Raw genomic sequence first — 24,456 nt, 5'->3', positions numbered from 1 at the left:
ATCTCCCAGTCTTGTGCCTCCCTGCCACCTGTTTTCCCGCTGTTCTCCCCGCTCCCCGCTCCCTGCCGCTGATCCCCCGCGGCCCGCCCCCCTCCTTCGTTCTGTATCACCGCCCCCTCCTTGCCGCCACCCCGCTCACGCCTCCCAGCTGCTCCTCCCTCGCTCCGCCCCCCACTCTCCAAATATGGCAGAGTGGCAAACGCGCAGCGTTGACGCACAGCGGGCGCGCCGATTGCACGCCGAAGGTGTGCTAAAGGTAAGCCCGTCTGCACCCGTCTGCGCCTGGACCGCGCCCAGCGCCAGGACCCCTGGCCCCCACAGACGCAAGACGACCCGACAGACCTACGCCGCCGCCGCCCTCAACGCACTCAATGCCGGCCGGAACCCCGCCTGCTGCCGAGCCGCTCCGAAACACTTCCACGGACCCTTCACCTGCACAACCTGCAAGTTCACCTGCCTCCGAACATGCACCGCGCCCGCCAAGCCTAACCCCAGCAGCGACCTCAGGTGCATCCTGCTCAACACCCGCTCCGTCCACAGACACGCCGTCGAACTCTGGAACCTGCTCGACACAACATCTCCAGACGTCGCCTTCCTCACTGAAACATGGATGAACGCCTCCTCAGCCCCCGACATCGTCATCGCCATCCCGGATGGGTACAAGATCATCCGGAGGGACCGCGTCAACCAAACCGGAGGAGGCATCGCCATCGTCCACAAGAACACCATCCGCATCACAACCGACGCCGACGTCACCTACACCGCCGCCGAACACCTCCACTTCCAGATTCACACCGACCCAAAGACGACCCTCAGAGGCACCCTCATCTACAGACCCCCGGGACCACGCACACAATTCAGCGAAGACATCGCCGACTTCGTCAGCCCGCACGCCCTCCCCTCCACCGACTACATCCTCCTGGGGGACCTCAACTTCCACCTGGAGAACAACAAGGACCGCAACACCGTCACCCTGCTGGACAACCTCGCCAACCTCGGACTCAAGCAACTGGTCAACACCCCCACCCACTACGCCGGCCACACGCTTGACCCCGTCTTCTCATCCAGCAAGCACATCACCTTCAGCCACTCCACTGGGCTTCACTGGACCGACCACAGCTGCGTCCACTTCAGCTTCAGAAAAACCACCACCCATCACCACCCGCAACAGGTTCCTCACAGAAACTGGAGCAAGATCACCGCCGACCAGCTCACCACCTCCCTCAGCCAGAACCCACCTGCCAGCACACCGGACCCCAACGAAGCAGCCCGCAACTTCACGCAGTGGCTGACCACCTGCGCCGACGACCTAGCACCACTGAAGAACCCTCCCAGCAAACCCAGAAGCAAGAAGGCTCCCTGGTTCACCGACGAACTCAAGGACTCCAAGAAGACCTGCCGCACCCTCGAGAAAGCCTGGCTCCTCGACCGGACCGCTGACAACATGACCGCCCTCAAACACGCGACCCGCAAGCACCACAAGCTCATCCGCACCACCAAGAAGAAATCACTGAAGGATCGACTGGACAACAACGCCCACAACAGCAAGGAACTCTTCAGCATCGTCAAGGAGTTCTCCAACCCCAGCACCGGCAACAACGACATCACCCCCTCACAAGATCTCTGCGACTCCCTCGCCTCGTTCTTCCACCGCAAGATTGCCAACATCCACAACAGCTTCGGCACACCTTCCTCGCACCCAACCGTCGAACCAACGCACCCCACTGCCACCCTCCACACCTGGACAGCAGTGACCACCGAAGACACAGCCCGCACGATGAACACCATCCACTCCGGATCTCCGACTGACCCCTGCCCCCACCACGTCTTCAACAAGGCCGACTACACCATCGCACCCCAACTCCGAGACGTCATCAACACCTCCTTCGACACCGCCACCTTCCCGGAGAGCTGGAATCATGTCGAGCTCAGCGCTAAGCATGAGCGGGAAATCCGTTACGCTCGCGGATTTTGCGGATTTATGGGAAATCCGCAATCCGCGAATTTTGCGGATTTCCCGCAAAATCCGCAAAAAAATCCGCGAGCGTAACGGTTTCAAAAGTTGAACCCCCACTCATGCAACTATTTTACAATGGCGCCAGCAAGCTGCCAGCGCCGTTGTAAAATAGTTACAAAGTTAGCTTGCACAGGAACCAACGAAGCAGGTGCTGCTTTATTTTATCTAAGTGCTTCCTGTGCAAGCTAACTTTGTAACTATTTTACAACGGCGCTGGCAGCTTGCTGGCGCCATTGTAAAATAGTTACAGGCACAGCCTTACACAGGTCACTCAAGGGACCCCTGCGCCCTTCAGGGCGATTGCATAGTAACACACACATGGTCACTCGAACTAGTTGATGCTCAAATTCAGTGACTCATTCATTAGCCCAAAAACAATCATGAGCGTCTTCGAGGCTGAACAGGTGTGCCTCTTCCCAAATCTACCGTGGAAAATCAGCTGTGATGCTGGGTAGAGGGTGGCCTTTGCATGGTCGCTCGAACTAGTTGATGCTCAAAATCAGTGACTCATTCATTAGCCCAAAAACAATCATGAGCGTCTTCGAGGCGGGACAGGTGTGCCTCTTCCCAAATCTACTGTGGAAAATCAGCTGTGATGCTGGGTAGAGGCCTTTGCATCCTTGACTTTCATGAGCGCAATCCCCGTGCTGTTCCTGTGACCAGGAGCTTCTTTCTCTTCATATAATTGTGTTCGCACGGGTTGCTGCAAGTTCGCACGCGTTTTGTACAATTTCGCAATTTGCGAAATTGTACAAAACCCTCGCGAACTTGCAGAAACCCGTGCGAACATTAAAAAAAAAAATCTGCATATTCGTGAGAATTCGCGAATTTTGCGGATTGCGAGTTCGCAAATCCGCAAAATTCGCGAACGCAAGATTCGCAAAATTCGCCCATACCTACTCAGCGCCCTACTGAAGAAACCAACAGCGGACCCCACCGACCTCAAGAACTTCTGCCCCATCTCGCTCCTCCCTTTTCCTGCCAAAGTCCTCGAGAAGATCACCAACAGACAGCTTGCCGCCTTCCTTGAGACGAACGGATCCCTCGACCCCTCGCAGTCCGGTTTCAGAGCCAACCACAGCACCGAGACCGCCCTCATCGCAGCCACCGACGACATCCGAGCCCTTCTCGACAACGGGGAAACAGCGACACTCATCTTCCTGGACCTCTCCGCCGCGTTCGACACTGTCTGCCACCGCACCCTAGTCCAACGCCTCAGCAACACCGTCATCCAAGAGAAGGCATTGAAGTGGATCATCTCGTTCCTCGCTGGAAGAACACAGAGAGTCCGCCTCCCCCTGTTTCGCTCCGCGGCCACTAAAGTCATCTGCGGCGTCCCGCAAGGATCATCACTCAGCCCCACCCTCTTCAACGTCTACATGAGACCTCTCGCAGCCATCGCACGCCAACACAACCTCAACATCATCTCCTACGCCGATGACACCCAGCTCATCCTCTCCCTCACCAGAGACCCTGACACCACCAGGACCAGCCTCCACGAAGGGATGAAAGACGTCGCCGAGTGGATGAAGAACAGCCGCTTGAAACTGAACTCAGACAAGACGGAAGTCCTCATCCTTGGGCCTTCACCCACCGCCTGGGACGACTCCTGGTGGCCCCCAGCACTGGGCACCGCCCCCAAGTCGACAGACCACGCACGCAACCTGGGCTTCATCCTGGACTCCTCCCTCTCGATGACCAGACAAGTCAACGCCGTCTCCTCTTCATGCTTCCACACCCTCCGCATGCTCCGCAAGATCTTCCGATGGATCCCGACCGAAACCAGGAAGACGGTCACCCAGGCCCTCGTCACAAGCCGGCTGGACTATGGAAACACCCTCTACGCTGGAACCACAGCCAAGCTACAGAAAAGACTACAACGCATCCAGAACGCCTCTGCCCGACTCATCCTAGACATCCCTCGACGCAGCCACATCTCCGGCCACCTGAGAAACCTACACTGGCTCCCCGTCAACAAGAGGATCACGTTCAGGCTCCTCACCCACGCACACAAGTCTCTCCACAACCTGGGCCCCAAGTACCTCAACGACCGCCTGACCTTCCACACACCCACCCGCCAGCTACGCTCCGCTAGCCTTACCCTCGCCGCCGTACCACGCATCCGAAGAGCCACCGCCGGAGGCAGATCCTTCTCCTACCTGGTGGCCAAAACATGGAACTCCCTCCCCACCCACCTTCGGCTGACCCAGGACCACCTCGCCTTCAGGAGACAACTCAAGACCTGGCTGTTCGAGCAGTAGCGGCCCCCCCTCCCCCAAGCGCCTTGAGACCCTCCCGGGTGAGTAGCGCGCTATATAAGTGTTGTGATTGATTGATTGATTGATGAAGTGTGCAAAGTAATCCACAAACTGACTCACTGAAATACACCAACAAATTCAGTTCCATGTACTCACTCACCCACCCGCACATAGATAGTGACAGTCAGTTATATTCTCTCAAACAATCCCAACTCATCAAGGTCAAAGTACTCATTCTGTTGCTCTACTGGGTATCAGAGGAACTGCCCTGAATTAAGCAAAGAAGCAAGGACCACTGCTCACAAGCAACTAATTTATCAAAAAGATAAAACTTCAGCAAGAAAGTATAACTTGCTTGAATTAATCAAAAGACACAAGCAGTCAAAATGAGACCTTATTTAACTGGGGTCAAGGCAATATTCCACATTTTTTTAAATATATTTCACAAGTTTTTTTTAATTAAAAATACCAGACGACAAACTATCAGAGTAGTGCTCACTTCAGCCGAAGTGAGTAAGGTTTAATTTAGTAGTCCCAATAATTACCACAAACACTTTTTCCTAATGTACAAAGTATTTACATTTTAAACAATTCATATGTGATTTGGTGAGCCTCAGTGAAGTGACCATAACCTAACGTGGTGAAAAACTCTAAGTGAAAAGGGATGGGGAGAACAGGTTATTGGTCGCAGTCAAATGGGGGAGCTTTACACAGAACACAATATTTGTTTTTCTCAGGCGCTTGTTAAAGTCTGAATAAAGCAAAGGCCTTCACTGAATATCAGCCCCTTCTTTATCCACCCCAGGCCATAGCAGAATTAAGGTTGAAGACTCACCTGCCACGAGGCTTACGGCTGCTGAGACCCAGCCCAATGCATAGGACCATGAGTAGTAATCCGTTTGAGGATCGATGCCAGACGTCCCGGTGAACACAGACATGCCGATGACAGTAAACACACCTGATGGAGAAAAGGGATCTGATCAGAAGTCAATCTTTTCTGCCCATGTGGGTGGTATCAGAAGAGCCCGCAAGCACATTTTACTCCTGGTACTTTGACTGACCCACCGCGCCTCTGGCGGACCAGCTGTCCCCCCATCCAGAGCGCCTTGAGACCCATACGGGTGGGTAGTCGTGCTATACAAGTAACCTGACTGATTGACCGATTGGTGAATGCAAATGACTTTACAGAGGTCACTAGTCAAGAACACACTTCATACACCAAAGAACAGTCTGCTAACCTGCACAGGCTCTTGAATTCACAGCAACTACACAGATAATTTGAGCCAATAGAAGGAGAGACATCCACCAGTGCTGGGCTGTCCTATCACACAATATATTTTTACAGCAATATAATAGGTTTAAATATGTTGAAGATAAACATAGATTTACACATAGAGCCTTGGAGATGAGCATAGAAGCCACAAGATGGCCACCATGTTTTCCTCCACATAGTGACATGGTTTGGCTATGTTCCTCATCCATGCTACTGAGGGGTCAGAGTATTGTGGGTTGTCTCTGTAACTGATGAGCTTCTTGAAGACACTTCCAGGTACTACATGCACAGGTTATTTAACGGGAAGAAGTCTGTGGAAGCAACTGAAACAGGTAACTCTAGCTAAGGTTACTTTTGCACATGTAGATGTGTACACCTGCCTTGGCTTAAACCTCAGCCTAGACTGAATTCAAAGAGAAGGGGACGTGAATGCATATTAGTCGACCCACATACCCGACTCTCATATGAAACGTGGTTAGAATAAATAAGTCTGTGGAGTTACGGCTAGCAGGACTACTGGCATTTCTAGGTGTAAATTGGCCAAGTATAGTTCTAAATCACATGGGCAGAGATCTCTGACAGTTAAATCTGAGGAAAATAACACACACCTGACAATCATCATAAATCAACACACAAAAGTAATGCTTACACCCTGGGCTTGGTTGGCCCACTTCTGCTTTTGCTGTGAGAGGTCGTGGAGTCAGATATCAGGTACAGTTGTGTTGTGTGTTATCGTGACTCAGAGTGTTTGTGTCTGTTTGGGACATTCAATGTATTATGATGTCTCTGGGTGTTTAGGCAGCAGTTTAAAAAAGCGTGTGCTGTTGAGTTTGTGTGTTTTGTCCTGAGATTGCGAAAGTGGGTGAATGCGAGAATAAGTATGTGGGAGGATGAGTAGATACACAGGTGTAAGGATGAATGACAGAATGCGTGTTTGATAACTTACTGCATGAATAAACCCACCAATGACTGAAAAGCTTTCATTTATAAGCAAGACATACTGCCTTTGCAATGCTTGGCTTCACAAACACACACTGCGACATGTATGTGGGAACCATCTTATCCAGCCCTCCTTCAAATATTGTCAGACAAGCCTTCTGGATCCAGTCTGCTGGGGCACTCTCCCAGAAGCATCTGCCAACTATCTTCACATCATCCTGGGTTCACTCCCCCTGGAGACTCCTTGTTGTCTGCACTCTATTATTGTTACTAGAATAACATCATCATACAATGCAGAAAAGGTGGGGCTCTGGGATTGGGGTCCAGGTTTCAAGTTGCATCATGAGCTGATATACCTGTTCCCATTAGCTCTGTCTTAAACCTTACTTTACCTAGACCAACACCTTCTGTGAAGTTAGCATTATTAATACACAAATGTTGATGTGATTTGGGTTCATTCCCCCAAAGAAAGCCTTTGTTTTTTTCAGTCTGAGAGATAATAGTCTTATCACACTATCTATTTTCTTTTCAGGTTACACTGTACAGCACTTATTGAGGTCGTACATCAGCTTCACCCCCATAATAACACAGAAAATAAATAAACCACCAAAACTTATATCAGTACACCGCAGTGACTTTAAATAAACTCACAGCCATTTGTTCCACCCCATGGTCCATTATATGCAAATGTTCAGTATTCAACCAAAGACGTTTCAGGGTTTGTGTGAAAGAGGTGTGCCTTCTTTAGTCCTTTCTAAGCACTGTAAAGTGTTCTGCGCAAGTGTGTCTCATTCCTGCATTACTGAAAGGGAGTGATACTTGTCAGACTGTGGGTGGGAGTGGTGCCGTGTGCAAAAGCACATTCCTGCAACAGTGGTGCAGCGTCCCTGGCTCCTCCCGTTCCTGTTCCTCCCCTTAGCTCCACCCCAACCACTAGACTGCATCACGGTATTACATCTCCCCCCTTGTTAACAAAATAAACTTAGCGCCCAACATGTTTATAGTTCCTTAATCAGCCACACGGGTCTGCAGGCCGCCTGTTTAGGCTCTGGAGACTCGTCTCCATTTCCTTGGTGTGGCTTTCTGTTGCCTTGACAAGATCATCCTTGAATACAGGAGTGCATCTTTGAAATTGCGAAATGTCTCCTGTGATCTTCTTGTTCCTAGGTTTGTGGCGGTTTCCTATGAGCTTCTGGGTTATCCACTCATCTTCAGTTTCTGAGGCGACCATGATTGCCCCTTGGAAGGTGATTGTGAAGGGCTCAGCTTGATGGCAGCACTCCGTCTTCCTTTGTGGCTCTTGTTCGATTGACGCTCGATTTCCTCCGCGAGTGGATGTTGTTCTGGTTCTCTTCCGAGCACCCACATACAATTCTACTTCCTTTTGTCTTGTCCGGTCGAGGGCAACACTGTCCTCCTGTTCAGAGTCATGCATGCCTGCGGTAGGGCACTATCTGACAGGGTCATCCTAATTTGGTTAGGGGACTCATTTGCTGCCTCTGGTTGTCTTGCCCATTCCCACTCGCGTTTGAGACTGGTGAACCCTTTGACTATCTGGACATGTGTCTGTTTCTCTCTCATCTGATGATGATCTGTCGCTGTCACCACATCCGGCCTTCCTTGCAGAGGGACTGGATAGTCCTTTCCCATCCAGTTGGTAATGCCCCTATATCTGTTTTCCTTCTGTAGGCCCTTTGAGTCAGCCTCGCTGACGCCTTTAGGGGTGACGGTATATTATTGATGCCTTGATATACCTGCGACTGACATGACATGTTGTCTTGTGGGGCGATTCAGTATTCAGAGACATTGGTGTGAGATATGTCGCTCTGGATGTCCTGTGGTTCTGTGGTGTGTTCGGGTGGTTGATGCCATGGCCATTGTCGGGACCATGACTCGGATGACCCGAGGGATCAGACTGACATGCTTTCTGAATCGGAGGAGTCTTTTGTTGATGTCCTTTGAGAACGTTCCTTTGAATGTGTCTTGAATGGTAGATTTCTGAAACAGGTAGGCCGTGACGAGCTGCTCCTCAAGTCAGAGTTATCTTTGGGATATTTCTCCGGGTAACTTTCTCGACATGTCTTCATTGTCATTTTGATGGCGAGGTTGTTTGATAACCACATGTTTATTTCTTGTGTCTGATCCCAGGGTACTTTGTCTCCGCCTCTTTCGTATGATGATAATGGCCTTCTCTCAGTTTCTTCATTGTCTCGGATGTCGTAGATGCGCCTGTCTTCCCCTTTCTGGTGTCTGAGTGGATCAGTCCGTCTTATGCGGTTTGCTTCTTCTTTCCGTTTGTTTTGTGCACTGGCATTTGTGATGTGTGATGTGTAATGTGTTCTCCTGCTTGATGCTTCATCTCCGGAATTTGGCCAGCAGTGTCAAGTCAAGTCAAAAAATGTGTTTAGCGCACTACTCACCCAGAGGGTCTCAAGGCGCTTGAGGGGGGGTTCGTTACTTATCAAATAGCCAAGTTTTGAGTTGTTTTCTGAAGGAGAGGTGGTTCTGTGTAAGGCGGAGGTGGGTGGGGAGAGAGTTCCAGGTTTTGGCCGCTAAGTAGGAGAAGGATCTTCCTCCCATGGTGGCTCTTCAGATGCGTGGCATCGCGGTGAGGGCTTGATTGGACGATTGAAGTTGGCGGGTGGGGGTGTAAAAGGTCAGGCGCGTGTTGAGGTATTTGGGTCCCAGGTCGTATAGGGCTTTGTGTGCGTGGGTGAGGAGACGGAACGTTATTATCTTGTTGACTGGGAGCCAGTGAAGGTCTCCTAGGTGACCGGATATGTGGTTGTGACGGGGTATGTCTAGGATAAGTCGGGCGGAGGCGTTCTGAATGCGTTGGAGTTTATTCTGTAATTTGGCTGTGGTTCCGGCGTAGAGGGTGTTTCCATAGTCCAGTCGGCTTGTTACAAGTGCTTGGGTGACCGTCTTTCTTGTTTCGGTGGGGATCCAACGGAAGATCTTTCTGAGCATACGTAAGATGTTAAAGCATGATGATGAGACAGCGTTTACTTGTCTGGTCATCGAGAGGAAGGAGTCTAGAATGAATCCCAGGTTGCGAGCATGGTCTGTTGGTTTGGGTGCGCTGACCAGGGCCGGTGGCCACCATGAGTCGTCCCATGCGGATGGTGATGATCCTAGGATGAGGACTTCCGTCTTATCAGAATTCAGTTTTAAGCGGCTGTTCTTCATCCACTCGGCAACGTCTTTCATCCCTTTGTCTAGGTTAGTTTTAGCGGTGTTTGGGTCTTTGGTGAGGTAGAGGATCAGCTGGGTGTCGTCGGCGTAGGTGATGATGTTGAGGTTGTGTTGGCGTGCGATGGATGCGAGGGGGCTCATGTAGACGTTGAAGAGGGTGGGTCTGAGCGATGATCCTTGTGGTACGCTGCATATGACTTCGGTGGCCTCCGACCTGAAAGGGGGGAGGCGTACTCTCTGGGTTCTTCCGGCGAGAAACGAGATGATCCAGTCCAGTGCTTTTCCTTGTATCCCGACGTTTTTGAGGCGTTGTACAAGGGTGCTATGACAGACCGTGTCAAACGCTGCGGAGAGGTCCAGGAGGATGAGGGCAGCTGTTTCCGGGCAGCTGTTTCCCCGTTGTCGAGAAGTGTTCGGATGTCGTCTGTGGCTGCGATGAGGGCGGTCTTGGTGCTGTGTTTGGCTCGGAAGCCGGACTGTGAGAGGTCGAGGGAGCCGTTAGATTCGAGGAAGGCTGCGAGCTGATTGTCGACGGTCTTCTCTATGACCTTGGCAGGGAAAGGGAGGAGCGAGATGGGGCGGTAGTTCTTAAGTTCAGTCGGGTCTGCTGTGGGTTTCTTCAGTAGGGCACTGAGTTCGGCATGTTTCCAGCTTTCTGGGAAGATAGTGGTGTTGAGGGAGCAGTTGATGATATCCCAGAGATGGGGTGCGATGATGGACTCTGCCTTGTTGAAGATGTGGTGGGGGCATGGGTCGGTTGGTGATCCAGAGTGAATGGAGTTCATCAAGCGGATGGTGTCTTCGGTACTGATTGGGTCCCAGGCGTCAAGGGTGGTGGGTGGGGGCTTCAGTTCGGTGGTGGTGAGGGTGGTGGACTGGTCGCCAAAGCTGTTATGTATGTCAGCGATTTTGCTGTGGAAGAATGAGGCTAGAGAGTTGCAGAGGTCTTGAGAGGGAGTGATGTCAGAGCCGGCGCTGGGATTGGTTAGCTCTCTGACGATGCTGAAGAGTTCCTTGCTGTTGTGGGCGTTGTTGTCGATTCGATCCTTGAATGCTAATTTCTTGGTGGATCGGATCAGCTGGTGGTGTTTGCGGGTGGCGTCCTTGAGGGCGGTCATGTTGTCTGTGGTTGGGTTTTTTCACCAGGCTTTCACGAGGGTGCTGCAGTTCTTTTTGGATTTCTTGAGGTCGTCATTGAACCAGGAGGCTTTTTTGCTACCTGGTTTGCTGTGATGGTTTTTCAAGGGTGCTAATTCGTCGGCGCAGTGGGTGATCCATTGTGCGAGATTGATGGCTGCTTGGTTTGGGTCCGATGGTTTGGCGGGAGGGTTTAGGTGTAGCGATGTGGTGAGCTGCTCGGTGGTAATTTTGTTCCAGTTTCTGCGTGGGACTTGTTGTGGGTGGTGGTGGGTTGTGGTTTTTCTGAAGTTGAATTGGATGCAGCTGTGGTCTGTCCAGTGGAGTGCTGTGGCGTGAATGAAGGAGATGTGCTTGCTGGAGGAGAAGATTGGGTCGAGCGTGTGTCCGGCGTGGTGGGTGGGGGTGTTTACCAGTTGTTTGAGTCCCAGATTGGAGAGGTTGTCCAGCAGAGTGGTGGTGTTGCTGTCGTTATTCTTTTCCAGGTGGAAGTTGAGGTCCCCTAGGAGAATGTAGTCCTCAGAGGGGAGGGCGTGTGGGCTGATAAAGTCAGTGATCACTTCGCTGAATTGTGTGCGGGGTCCTGGTGGTCTGTAGATGAGGGTGCCTCTTAGTGTGGTCTTGGGGTCGGTGTGTATTTGGAAGTGGAGGTGTTCGGCGGCGGTGAAGGTGTCATCGGAGCTGGTTGTGATACAGATGGTGTTCTTGTGGACGATGGCGATGCCTCCTCCTGTTTAGTTGATGCGGTCCTTTCGGATGATCTTGTAGCCGTCCGGGATGGCTATGGCGATGTCGGGCGCTGATGCGGTGTTCCTCCAGGTTTCTGTAAGAAAGGCGACGTCTGGTGTTGTGGTGTCCAGTAGGTTCCATAGTTCAATGGCGTGTCTGTGGACCGAGCGGGTGTTGAGCAGGATGCATTTCAGGTGGTTATTGTCGGGGCTCTGTTTGGCGTTAGTGGGCGTAGTGTAGGTCTTGATGCAGCAAAACTTGCAGGATTGAAAGGTGAAGGGTCCATGGGTGCGTCCTGGGGCGGTTTGCTGACAGTTGTGGAGTCGGTCGGTGTTGAGAGCATAGAGGGTTGCGGCGTCGTATGTTAAGCGGGTGGAGTTCATTTGGCGGGGGCCAGGGGGTATGGCACTGTGCGCTGTCCAGGGGCGGACAGGCGCGCCCAGTGCCATACCCCCATATTGCGCACCCACTGCGCGTGAACGCTGCGCGTAAAGGCATCTGTCATAAATGGATCGTGGAGGGGCGGAGTGAGGGAGGAGCAGCTGGGAGGCGGGAGCGGGGTTGCGAGGTCTGGGGATGCCGGAGGGTTGCGGGGGAGGGGCCGTGCGAGAGCAGGAGAGGCACAGCAAATGGCACAATAACAATGCAGGACGGGGTCGGGGGCACAATCTGGCAAAAGCGGCGATACCAGGCAAAGCGGAGCAGTATTATTAAATGAAATGGGCAGATCAAAAGAACTTGATAGCAATGGCAGGTGCAGCAATGAGCACAATATAAATGATGAGATGGGCAAATCAAAGCAGCTTAACAGCAATGGCAGGCGCAGCAATGAGCACAACGATACCAGCCAGTCCAGGAGGGAGCAATGTGGACACCAGGCAGCCACGAACACCAGGCGGCTCAGGAGCGAGGTGGAGCGACCAGTTCTGATCAGGTCAGGACGGTCACAGCTCCTTACTGCACGTTCCAATCCTTATGTCTTTCTGTGGGAGGGAGGAGCAGCTGGGGGGCGGGAGTGGGGTTGGGAGGTCTGGGGATGCCGGAGGGCTGCGGGGGAGGGGTCGTGGGGGAGCAGGAGAGGCACAACAAATGTCACGATAACAATTCAGGCCGGGGTCGGGGGGCACAATCTGGAAAAGCGGCAATACCAGGCAAAGCGGAGCAGTATTATTAAATGAAATGGGCAGATCAAAACAACTTGATAGCAATGGCAGGCGCAGCAATGAGCACAATATAAATGATGAGATGGGCAAATCAAAGCAGCTTAATAGCAATGGCAGCCGCAGCAATGAGCACAACGATACCAGCCAGTCCAGGAGGGAGCAATGTGGACACCAGGCAGCCACGAACACCAGGCGGCTCAGGAGCGAGGTGGAGCGATTGGATCTGATCAGGTCAGGACGGTCAGTGAGGTGCTCGGGTGTGGTCATGCACCGATTTCCAGTGTTGACGTGACTGGTCCCGTCTTCTATGGTTTGCCTTTCTTGCGCATTTGTTGGGCAGGCTGTCATCTGGTCCATTGGTGCGATCTGTCCCCTTTGACACTTCATCTGCTTCAGAAGCGTTTGCACCATACGTTGAATGACTCCTTGAGGATGAATAACTCCTTGAGGTTGTATCAATGGAGCTATCGCAATCCAGGATCATCTCGGTCTTTTGTGTTGTTGACTTAGAGTATTTCATGTCACTTTGTCTCTCCCGTTGTCTTGTTTGTGTTGTTGACTCAGAGTTTTTCATGTCACTTTGTCTCTCCTGTTGTCTTGACTCTGGTCTGCCTTCACCCTCCCTGTTTCTGGTTTTGTTGTGTAGTTTGTTTGATATTTCCCTTGCTTTGATTCGCTCTCCGACTTTGGCCTTCCTGAGGATTTCCTTTAGCGACCAATGCCCTCGAAGGATCTTGTGCTTCATGTTGGAACTTGAACAGCCTTCGATTATCCGGAGCCGGACTGCTTCCTCACTTGTAAATGTACCAGACTTTGCAACCGGGTGATGAATTCTGGCAATGGTTCTCCTGGTTCCTGCCGTGCTGTGTGGAAGGCGATGCGATCATGATCCACGTCTGCCTGTGCGTTGAAATGGGCACGTAGCTTCTCTTGTAGTCTTTCATAGGTCTCTGTGTCCTTTCAGAAAATGTTCTGACTAAGCGTCGGCCCTCATGACCCATCAGCTGGAGGAGTAGTTTCAGGCATTTTAAATCTCTTCGTTCACCAATTGCATCAAGAAAAACGTCCAGTGATTCCAGCCACCGGTTCCATTTGGGACCCAAAATCTGACTGTCAGTCTGTGTCACTGGGGGCGGCACTTCAATGCAGGGATTGGACCGTTGTGTTGCTTTTCCCACCACCATGATCTGATACAGTCACAGGACTGTTCACTTTGGTACCCGTCTTCTTTGCGGACTCTCTTTGGCCGAGAATCTTGATCTGGTCATTTCCTTTGAGGTTGGTAAGCTTCGCAAATATCTCAGTATGCTTCCATGAGTGAGACTTGGATTTCTTGAGTTTACAATGGCCACCCCTCAGCTACACTGTGCGTGACTCGTGGCTCAGCGCATTCCCGCTTCTTTTAGAGTTGCATGCTCGCTGCAGTTTGTTTGTGGCTCTTCCGCGATGAGGCATGGCAAATTTGACATCATGTCCGTTCGTCTCTTTCTGGACTGGTGCTGAACGTTTACTTTGGTACTTGCCTTTTTCTCGTGCTTGTTACATTCGGGATCTATATTCGTCTGTGCTTGGTATGTTCGGGTTTGTATTGGTTCGTGCTTGGGGTGTCGTGGATTTGCATTTGCTTGTGTTTGTCGCATTCGAGATTTGTGCGGGCTCGTGCTTGCTTACATCGAGGTTTGCATTCGCTCTGGCTTACTTATACTTAAAGCGTGTGTTTGCTTGTGCTTGTTTCCAGTGTATCTCTTTCACTTGCCAGTGCTTGTTGTGTTTATCGACACTTTTGTTCCTTTAACTTTGTTGCTTGTTATAGTGCTTGTATATCTTCAGTGCGATCTTTGCTTGTTTCTGATATTTGCTTGCGCTTGGTGCGTGGTAAATCTTGCCTTTGCCAGTGCTTGTTACTATAGTCACTTTGGTTTCATCTGACTTTTCGTTGCTTGTGTCAATGCTTGTTTGTGTTTGTGCCCCTCTCGCATTTGCTCGTGCTTATTTGTATCCACTTGTTGCTTCTATTTATCTCTTGCATTTGTCTGTGCTTGTTCCTTTACCTTCGCTAGTGCGTGCTCTTTTACATTTGCTAGTGCTTGTTAGTTTACCTTTACCAATGCTTGTTCCTTTGTATTTACCAATGCTTGTCCCTTAAATTTACCAGTGTTTGGTCTTTTACATTTGCCAATGCTTGTTGCTTCACATGTACCAATGCTTGGTCTCTTGCATCTGCCAGCGCTTGTTGTACTATTTCTCTTCTTGTCTTTACCAGTGCTTGTTTTTTACATTTACCAATTCTTGTTTCATTACAGTTGCCAATGCTTATTTTTCACAGTTGCCAATGCTTGTTCATCAAACTGGAGGTTGCCTGACTCCCAAATGGCCACTTACAGTCTTTATATGGGGATGTCTCTAGCTGCCTGACTTTAACCCCTTGGACGCTGATGACGGAACCGCTCCGTCATCAGCTACGGGTGCGCTGTGCTGATGACGGAGCGGTTCCATCATGACCCGCTCGGAACGCCTGCGCGGCGCAGATTCCGCGCCTGCGCTGAACGTTCTATTGAGCGGGGCGGGCCATGACGGAACCGCTCCGTCATGAGCACAGCTCAACCAAGGCTGGTGACGGAGGGGTTCCGTCACCAGCATGCGGCCACTGCGCGGCCGCCCCACCCCCTTAACACTGCGGCGGAATAGCCGCCGCAGTGAAGGGGTTAAGATGGCCGTCCCTGTGAGATCTCGTTTTCCGCGATATTTGGCTCTCTCTTCCAGGTTTCAATGACTCGGCCCCACTCACAGCACTCACCAGGTGCAGGGGCTCTTTCTTGGATGCAGAGGTTGCTGCTATCTTCACCACCGCAGTGAACGGCACGAGGATGACCGGGGTGGGCTCCCGATGTCGCGTCCTCCGTCCTGGACCTCACGCTTCTGGGGTGAGCTTCTTGTTCTCTTGGCGCGTGCTATCGCGCTTGCCGCTTCCTTTTGGCGCTCGCGCACAGCATGCCACGTTCCATGCAGCCTCCACAGCCACGGAGCTTCGGACAGGCAGACAGTATTTCGGACGGCTCAGTCTTCGCCGCGACGCTCGTTTTAATCGCGGTGGGTGCAAGGGCAGACTTCTCATCTGCACCACCGGGGAACAGGGTCATACAGCATCACAGGATCAATTCCAGGTGCACAGAGCACCCGATCCCACCCTGGTCGCCAGCCGTAGCATCGTGCTACTAAATTATAACAGACACAGGATGCATTACATTTGGAGCCTTTATTCATACATCCTACCTCGACCCTGTCTCTACACTAACTGCCCCGAGGTCTTTCCCTGGCTCCTCCCATTCCTGTTCCTCCCCTTAGCTCCACCCCAACCACTAGACTGCATCATGGTATTACACGTGTCAGGGCCTATTTGCAGCAGGGGAGCCAGGTTTGGGTCCAGTATTTGAATCAACAGCAATGGAGATGGTCAATGATATAGCGCCTTGCTGAGAATGCAGCAATATAGCACTGTGGTATAATGCACTGATAGCAGAGCCTCAGCTTAGGGGAGGAACACATTAGATGCTCACCCACGCACACAAGGCCCTCCACGGCACCGGACCAGCATACCTGAACAGCCGACTCAAATTCCACGCACCCCAAAGGACCCTACTATCAGCCCAGCTTTCCTACGCCGTGGTCCCTCGCACCAGAAAGACCAGATCGGGAGGCCGCTCCTTCTCCTTCCTCGTGGTCAAAGCATGGAACGACGTGGAACCACCTCAGACAGACAACATCGCTCCCCATCTTCGGAAGAAACCTCAAAACCTGGCTCTTCGACAGACCCCCTCCTTGATGGAATGGAACCTGCACCCCCCCTCGCCCCCACCCCTAGCGCCTTGAGACCCTCACGGGTGAGTAGTCGCGCTTTAACAAACTCCTGATTGATTGATTGATTGATTGACATTAGTAGGACAGTATGGGGGACTGACAGCAAAGGGAAGGCCTGGAGTTGGACAAGGAGATCCTGGAACAAAATACTACAAGGCTCTGTTGTTTAGGAGGAGTTGGTGTAGTAGTCAGTATTCTGCTGACCCCAACAATTCTGCATCTGCAAATATTCTCAAAAAGCGAGTCCACAATTAAACATGCGGCCCTGTAAGGGTAAAGATATAGGTATATATTTCATACTCCACCTGCATTGAGGGACCAGGAGCCCGCCTGCTTCTGCATGTTCATTTTCCCTAGTGAGTTGTGACCCTTGATTGCAGACAACTGCAGGCTTACGGCCAGCACCAGGAAGATAATGGAGATGATGAGGAAGGCTCGGGTCACATTCAGAAAAACTGCACAAAATAATAAAAAAAATACAATTATAAAAGATGCTGTATCGCCCCATTACATCAGATTTTCAGAACAATCGCATGTGTGAAAAATAGAAGGAAGGGCCCAAAGGTACCAGCAAATGTTAAATAACGTTTTTGTCATGATAACTTCTAGTTATCCCAGAGTGTGTGTGGTGCTGGGAAGGTAACATTAGCAGGTTGTGTTGTTTATCTTGAGATTTCTCCAAAGGTTAGCACATCAGATCTCGGCCTTTCTGAGGTAGAAGCCAGCTGGATTATCTCCTATATTGCTTCATGGGTATGTCTTTCTCCTATGCCAACCACACACTAACTCCTCCAAAGGGCTACTTCAATGTTTTAGCAGCAGACAAACACATGGGTTTAGATATGAGGGTAATTCACACAAGGAAAGCCATTTGTTTAACTCTTAGCATTCAGCGTGGTGGGTGCCCGCCTCTGGAATGAACTCCCTCTGAAACTAAGACAAGCAGACACCCTGACTGAATTCCGTAAGAGCCTGAAAACCTGGCTCTTTCCAAAATCTTAGCTCTCCGCCTCCTATATACTTGGTCCGACCCTATCTCCATCAAGGTTCCCCTCTCAGTCAGAAGCACCAGAAGCACCAGGATAGTTAGCGCTATAAAAGCACTAAAATAAATAAATAAAAGGAAATGTCTTGCAACTTCAAATAAATCTTTTAGATATACATACATAATGAATAACCATTTTGATGTTAATTAATCTAGTTAATCATGCAAAGCCAATACGTACCATTCTTAAATCTAATCCAAGAAGGACATTGAAATCCAGCAGTCATTCTCAGGCAGGGCGACCTGGATTCTTCATGCAAATAATAAATGTTCAGGTCTACCATAGCCACAGTCACATGTTGATTAACATCTAGCCGTCAGGAATGCAAAACCAGTGACCTAAGCCAGTATCTTTTCAAATATGTGGCTTTGTTCGAAAGAATAATACGCATTGGGCAATGTCATTTCCTTGCACTGCCTTGCCAGCATGGAAACAAGCATTGGTAAGGCAAATAGGCAATTTTTTCTAAAAAGGCTGACATATTAGCTTTTCTAACAATTTTTATTTTGTCATTTGCACACACATACAAGCATCATTGCTCTTGCTCACGCATGCCTGGCAATTTTGGGATATGTTTTTGGTTAAAGAGCCAAAATGGCCGCTGGTGCCTACACACGGGTCACAATGCACAGCAATCACTACTGTAAGACCTATCTCTTCCTTTGAATAACACTGGGTTATCCTATCACATTTAATAAGTGATAACTTTGGATTACAAGCAGGTAGAGATATCATGTTTACACTCAAATTGTAATTTAAAATCCTCTTTAATTGTAAAGGCAGATTCTAAATCACAATTCTAAAATGCCGCTTTTAGAATGTTGAAATGTTCTTGTCCTAACCATTTGGTGCCTGCTACCAGTGTCCTGGGTCACATGACTATGAATGGATTTGCTCTTGAGCTGTGTATTACTCCCAGACAGTGAGCTAAAATGAGACTAGGTGTTGGCAGGAGGGACCATCCTGCCAGGATGTCTGGGGGTGGAGCTGTTCTCTGTCCCACTTACACTTCAAAGGGCTTACCTACAGCACACACAAAATAACCAGAAACTAGTCTTTTGTCTCCCCAAACATCTTGGAGCCTTGGCAGGGGAAGGAGAGAACTTAACAGAACCAGATGTGGGGGTGGCATAGGGAGTCCGCCCACTTCAAAGGGTGTTATCAGATATACATACTGGACCCTTAGGACACCTTTAAAGTAAACTACTGGCCCTGTGAAAGACTTCCTGAACCCCCCGAGGATTGTGCTGCTGCTACCAGACTACTTTACTGCTGCTAAAGGCCTGCCTTGCTGCTTGAAGGCGAACTGGATCATCTCCTTGAACCTAGGACCACCAGAAGTGACTCCAAGAGCTAGTTGGCTGCCCTCCTGTGTGATCAAAAGGGACAAAATTAACTACATTGACGTTGAACCCTGCATCTGGCCTCTGATGGATCGACTCCTAGCCCCCCAAGTGGTGCCTTCAGTTCCTGAACTTTTGGAAGTGATGTTAAAGGTGCTGCTCCTGTCAAACCCTAAAAAACTTAAACTTAGAAAGATTTTCACCAAAAACTGTCCTGAGAAACTACGGAAGGCCGAGAGCCTACATGCCAGCTAATCTGCCCATGGTGCATCACCAGTCAGCCTGTCTTGGCAGCAGCTCCTGCTACGTTCTTCTATTCAGTGGGAAATCATGGTCAGTGGGATCTCCCAACAATGCTATCCGTCTTCGTGGAGTCCTCTTCAGCTACAGCCTGAAGCTGCACCCCACTGGAGGTTTTCAAATTTTAAATGGCTGTTTACATCCAAAAGTAAAAACCTTAACTTGGCTTGATGGCTGCCAGTTCCCAGTCGACCACAACAAACATTTTGGCCTGGAAATCTCGCTCCTCTTGCTCTGCTCTTTTTTCTGCTATTGTCAACAGCTTCACCAAGACTTTGTCATGTGAGCCCAGGCCACAACAACTCCTTCTTGGACACAGCCCGCTGTTTTGATCTACTGAAATCTACCTTCTCCTGAACTGTTTGGGGTCTCACTCCTCATCAAGCAGGCTAGCTTGACTCCAGTGGCATGGAGATCATGGGACCCACATCTGGGCATAACCATCCCACTCCTGGTAACAAATACATAAAGAACAATTGATGGAGAGAATCCTGAACAATGTCAAACATTCACCCCAGTACAGAGATCTGGGCCTAAATCCATATTTTTCATTTTTTTGCTCCCCATGCTATTCCAGTTTAAACCCAGCCATATGCAAATCATTCTCGACCCTGCTCCCCATAGGAACAGTCCAGCCCGAACTGCTAGGTCAGGCAGTTCGGGCTGGACTGTTCCCATAAGGAGCAGGGTCAAGACTGATTTGCATGTGGCTGGTTCCAAACGGGGGTAGCCTAGTGAGCAAAAGAATGATGGATAAAACCCAGATCTCTTGATTAGGAGTGAGTGGTTGAAAAGTTTCAGCACTCTGTCCACCATCTTGTGTTTATGATGTTCGCCCTAAGTAGCCATGGGTGTGTCCACACGTGGGTCCCTTGCTCGCTGTGCCACTGGATTGAAGATGGTCCTGCTGATGAGGGGTGATACTTTGTCACTTCCTGCACATAAACAATCATCCTCCAATGCAGGGACCATTGCCCCATGGCACAAGGATGTCTGCATTGGTGCAAGGTAACTTTTTTAGCACAGGTGAAAGTGAAAACACAGAGGTGTGCCGTTTTCTTTCGGTTTTTAAATGACGCTGTGCGGCACAGCTAAATTGCTTGCAGCGCTGCACCATTTTGTTGTAAATACACCTGCCAACTCTGTGTTCCAAGTAGAACATGTCATTTCATGTGCATGGAGAGTGTGGCTGGGCTTGATGGGTGCTCGCCAGCAGGTGGGCAACCCTCAGCAGCCAAGGAGAGTTCATCCCTTAACCAGTAATGCACCAGCAGGCCCCTATACAGAGTGGGACCTCCAATGACATCCCAGCAATTCCGTTGTGGAGGACTTACTAGTCACAACAATAGGGGTTCTTGACCCCCAATGACTCTCAGCAGCCAAAGGGAATTCATCCCCCAACCAGTAATGCACCAGGATGACCATATGCAGAGTGGAGGAAAAAGGGGGTGGGACCTCTGATGATGTCTCAGCAATCCCACTGTGGGAGACTCACTTGTATCAACAATTGGGGTTCTTGGCCCCTATGACCCTCAGCAGCAAAGGAGATTTCATCTCCCAACCAGTAGTATGCCAGTAGGCTCCTGTGCAGAGTGGTTGAGAAACGGGGTAGTGCCTCTGATGAAGGCTCAGCAATCCGGATGTAGGGGACTTACTTATCACAACCATATGGGGTTCATGGCCCCCAACGTCCCTCAGCAGCCAAGGAGAGTTCATCCCTCAACCTGTAGGATACCAGAAGGCCCCTGAGCAGGGTGGTTGAGATAGGGGGTTATGCCTCTGATGACATCTCAGCAATCCAGCGTTGGCGACGTGCTTATCTCCACAATAGGGCTTCTTGGCCCCTAACGACCCTCAGCAGCCAAGAGGACTTTATCTCCCAAACAGTAGTGCGCCAGGAGGCCCTGTGCTGAGTGGTTGAGAAAGGGGTGGGGCCTCTGACTACGTCTCAGCAACCCGGCTGTGGGGGCGAACTTACTTGTCATAACAAAAGGGGTTCTTGGCTCCCAATGACCCTCAGCAGCCAGGGGGAGCTCATCCCTTAACCAGAAATATGTCAGGAGGCCCATGTGCAAAATGGTTGAGAAAGGGGCCTCCAATGACGTCTCAGCAACCCGGCTGTAGGGGACTTACATGTCACAAAAATAGGGGTTCTTGGCCCCCTACAACCTTCAGCAGGCAAGGGGAATGTATCCCTCAACCAGTAGTACACCAGGAGGCCCCTGTGCAGAGTGGTTAAGAAAGGGGAAGGGGCCTGTAACAATCTCAGCAATCCGGCTGTGGAGTACTTACTTATCGTAATAATAGGAGTTCTTGGCCCCATTGACCCGAGCAGCCAAGGGGACTTCATCCCCCAGCTAGTACTATGGCAGGAGGCCCTTTTGCAGAGTGGTTAACAAAAGGGAGCGGTCCCCCTTTGACGTCTCAGGAATCCATTCCCCGGGGCATGGCCATTACCAAATGGGGGAGGAGGACTACCTGAGCCAATTTCAGCCCTTTAAACCCCATTCCCCAGGACCTGATCTTTTATTGTTTTGATTATTAATACAGAAAGGGGCCATGCGGCTTTCCCTGGCTGATTTTGGCCAAGGGGACCCCATCCTCCGGTCCTCTGGGTGCCCTATGATATTCTATGGACTGCCTTGCAAAAATACAGGAGATTCCATGGAAAGATAACTATCTTATGGCATGAATAGATGTCTCTTCACTTTACACCTCAACCAGACATGAGGAAGGTTTAACAGCATGCCAATATTTTCTCAGAGAGCGTGAACAAGCACTTATATTGAGCACTCAAAAATGTTGATTGAAATGCTTAGTTTCTGCTTAACTCATAATGGATTTATCTTTGATGAAACCCACTATCTACGACAGTGAGAGACAGCTATGGAGTCATCTTTTGCCCATACTTATGCAAATCTGCTTATGGGCTACTGGAAAGCAGGAACAATATGGACTGATAAAAATCAGAACATGTTAGATCGTGTACGAATATGGACAAGGTTTATCGAGGATCTTTTCCTAATCTTGGAAGGAGTCAGGAACAATTTGAAGCAATTAATTTTTATCTTTGAATTAGAATGCTTGTAATCTGATCTCCACTCATGTTATCAGTTCACAACAGATAACCTTTTTTAATGTTGAGATTTTAATCACACACATGAAACTATGTAACAAAGTCCGTCGAAAAGCAACATAATGCGATAGTAACCTTCATGCCAACAGTGTACACCTAAAGATGTTGTAATGGAGTATCCCTTTTGGAGAAATGTTAAGATCCAGACGTGACTGCTTGGAGAGAACAGTCATTTTCAGGAACAGATACAAGAAATGAAAATGATGTTTCTGACTAGGGGAGACCCACCTGAAGTGCTAAAGAAGGCAGCAAATAGAGCAATAGTCGGAAAAGAGAAGAACTCCTAATAGCTCGCAGAAAGGTAACATTTGAGGACAAAACATCTTCATAATCATGGATTACAACTGTAAATAATGAGAATTAAATAAAATACTAGACATAAAATGTAAAATTGTGCTACTTGATTGAACCCTTAGGGATATGCTCACAGACCACCATAGTGTAGCACATAGGAAGGGGAATCTTTAGAGAACTCTTAACGGTTCAGTTGTAATACTTTATTCGATAGATATTTATCATAAAAGTACAAACATACAAATACATAAAAACAATCCATCCAAAGTACTACAATTATATCCAGAACAGCAGATAGAAATTTAAAAAACAGCAAGATAAAAACAATGTTTAAAACAGTGTTTACTTATTAAAAAGTTTTTATGTGTTACCCAACAGTCTAGAGCGTATTATCCAAGCACCCCCCAGATATTTTGCCACCCCACAGATGATATACATAGAAACCGTATTGGTTAAGATGATACGGAGGGCTGACCTATGGTCTTTTACACCCAACTCCCTGCATACAGGTTTCAACCATTTAGTCCTGACGGATTTGTTTGCTGAACAAGCAAATAAAAAATGGCCAAGAGTTTCCTCTGGGCATTGGCAACTTGGGCATTTTAGTTCAACCCCCCCCCTTAGTCTTCCACCTTTCCATACATTTTTTAAGAGGCAGGGTGCCATACCTTAATTTCAAAAACAAGGTTCTATCTCTAGCTAATTGGATAAAATCCAAAAATGGTTCCAACTTCCTGGAAGGTTTGTGAATAAGAAAGTTTGTCGTTAAAGTCCCCAGGTTTGAGTTGTTATTAATCTTGGCCTCAACCCAGTCCCAATATCATTTCTTTACAATTTGCTTTGCAGGAGGGACTTGTGACGCCCAGGACTCCCCCAGGCCTATTGATATTACTAATTTCTTGAGGTTATTAAGCCACTTTATTTGGTGAGAAACATTTAGGGTTATTAACTCGTCCAAGGCTCGGGCATACCCGGTTAGTTCCTCGGTTCTTCTAAGGCGCACCCAAAATAACAGTGGCCTTAGTTGAACTATGTCCGAGATCGATTTTTTTACCCATATCAAAAATAAGGGTAACAAGGGGGTAGAAGCTGGAAGTGAGACTAAATCTCTGACAAACTTATTTTCCGCAGTTACCAGTGCGTTGGTAGTTTCAGCAACCCATAATTCGGAGCCATAAACTGCAGAGGCTAAGGCCTTCCCTTCATAGACTACCAAGGCAGGGGCGGCCGGTCTACTAATAGAGAGGCGCTGGTTCTTTAGTATTGCACCGGACACCCTTTTAAGATTTAGTACCATTTTTGAAATGTGGGAATCCCAGCTCATGTTATTAGACAACCTCACCCCCAAATAATCAAATTCTTTCACCACCTCTAAAGGGGATCCACATAGGGTAAGATGAACCTTCCTAACCTTTCTGTTTGGAGATAGGACCATTAGCTTTGTCTTCAGGGTGTTGATCGTTAACCCGCGATCATTACAAAAGAGGGAAAAGCGGTCAAGCAATTTTTGGAGACCCTTAGGGGTCTTGGACATCAAGAGGGTATCGTCAGCAAAGAGAAGTGTCGGGGTTTTCTCCCCGGCAAGGACGGGGGCATCTGCAGGGTACTCCCTCAAATGGTCCACCACCCCATTTATAAGAGGGAGAATAATGTCGGCGCCATGACACATCCCTGCCGTACCCCCCTGCTGACTGGTACCCTCTCTGTCAATTGACCCTGGCGTCCCCAACGTATCCTTGCATAGTTGTCTTCATGCAATTTAATAACC

The 24,456-nt window shown here is 49.5% G+C and overlaps 1 protein-coding gene across 3 annotated transcripts in view; it reads right to left on the bottom strand.

The window, feature by feature from the left end:
* The window catches only part of LOC147701168 (peripheral myelin protein 22-like), a 154,556-nt gene that overhangs the window by 11,779 nt on the left and 118,321 nt on the right, over positions 1–24,456 (bottom strand). For all 3 annotated transcript variants that reach the window (XM_086929927.1, XM_086929928.1, XM_086929929.1), the window contains 2 exons: positions 16,875–17,024; positions 5,111–5,233 (listed from right to left, as the gene is read on the bottom strand). In XM_086929927.1, the coding sequence (XP_086786053.1) occupies positions 5,111–5,233; positions 16,875–17,024 (273 nt within the window). The remainder of the gene's footprint in view (positions 1–5,110; positions 5,234–16,874; positions 17,025–24,456) is intronic.

Source organism: Lissotriton vulgaris, chromosome 7 (genome assembly GCF_964263255.1).
Source record: "Lissotriton vulgaris chromosome 7, aLisVul1.2, whole genome shotgun sequence".
NCBI classification, from domain to species: domain Eukaryota; kingdom Metazoa; phylum Chordata; class Amphibia; order Caudata; family Salamandridae; genus Lissotriton; species Lissotriton vulgaris.
This window is presented reverse-complemented; position numbering and strand designations above follow the sequence as displayed.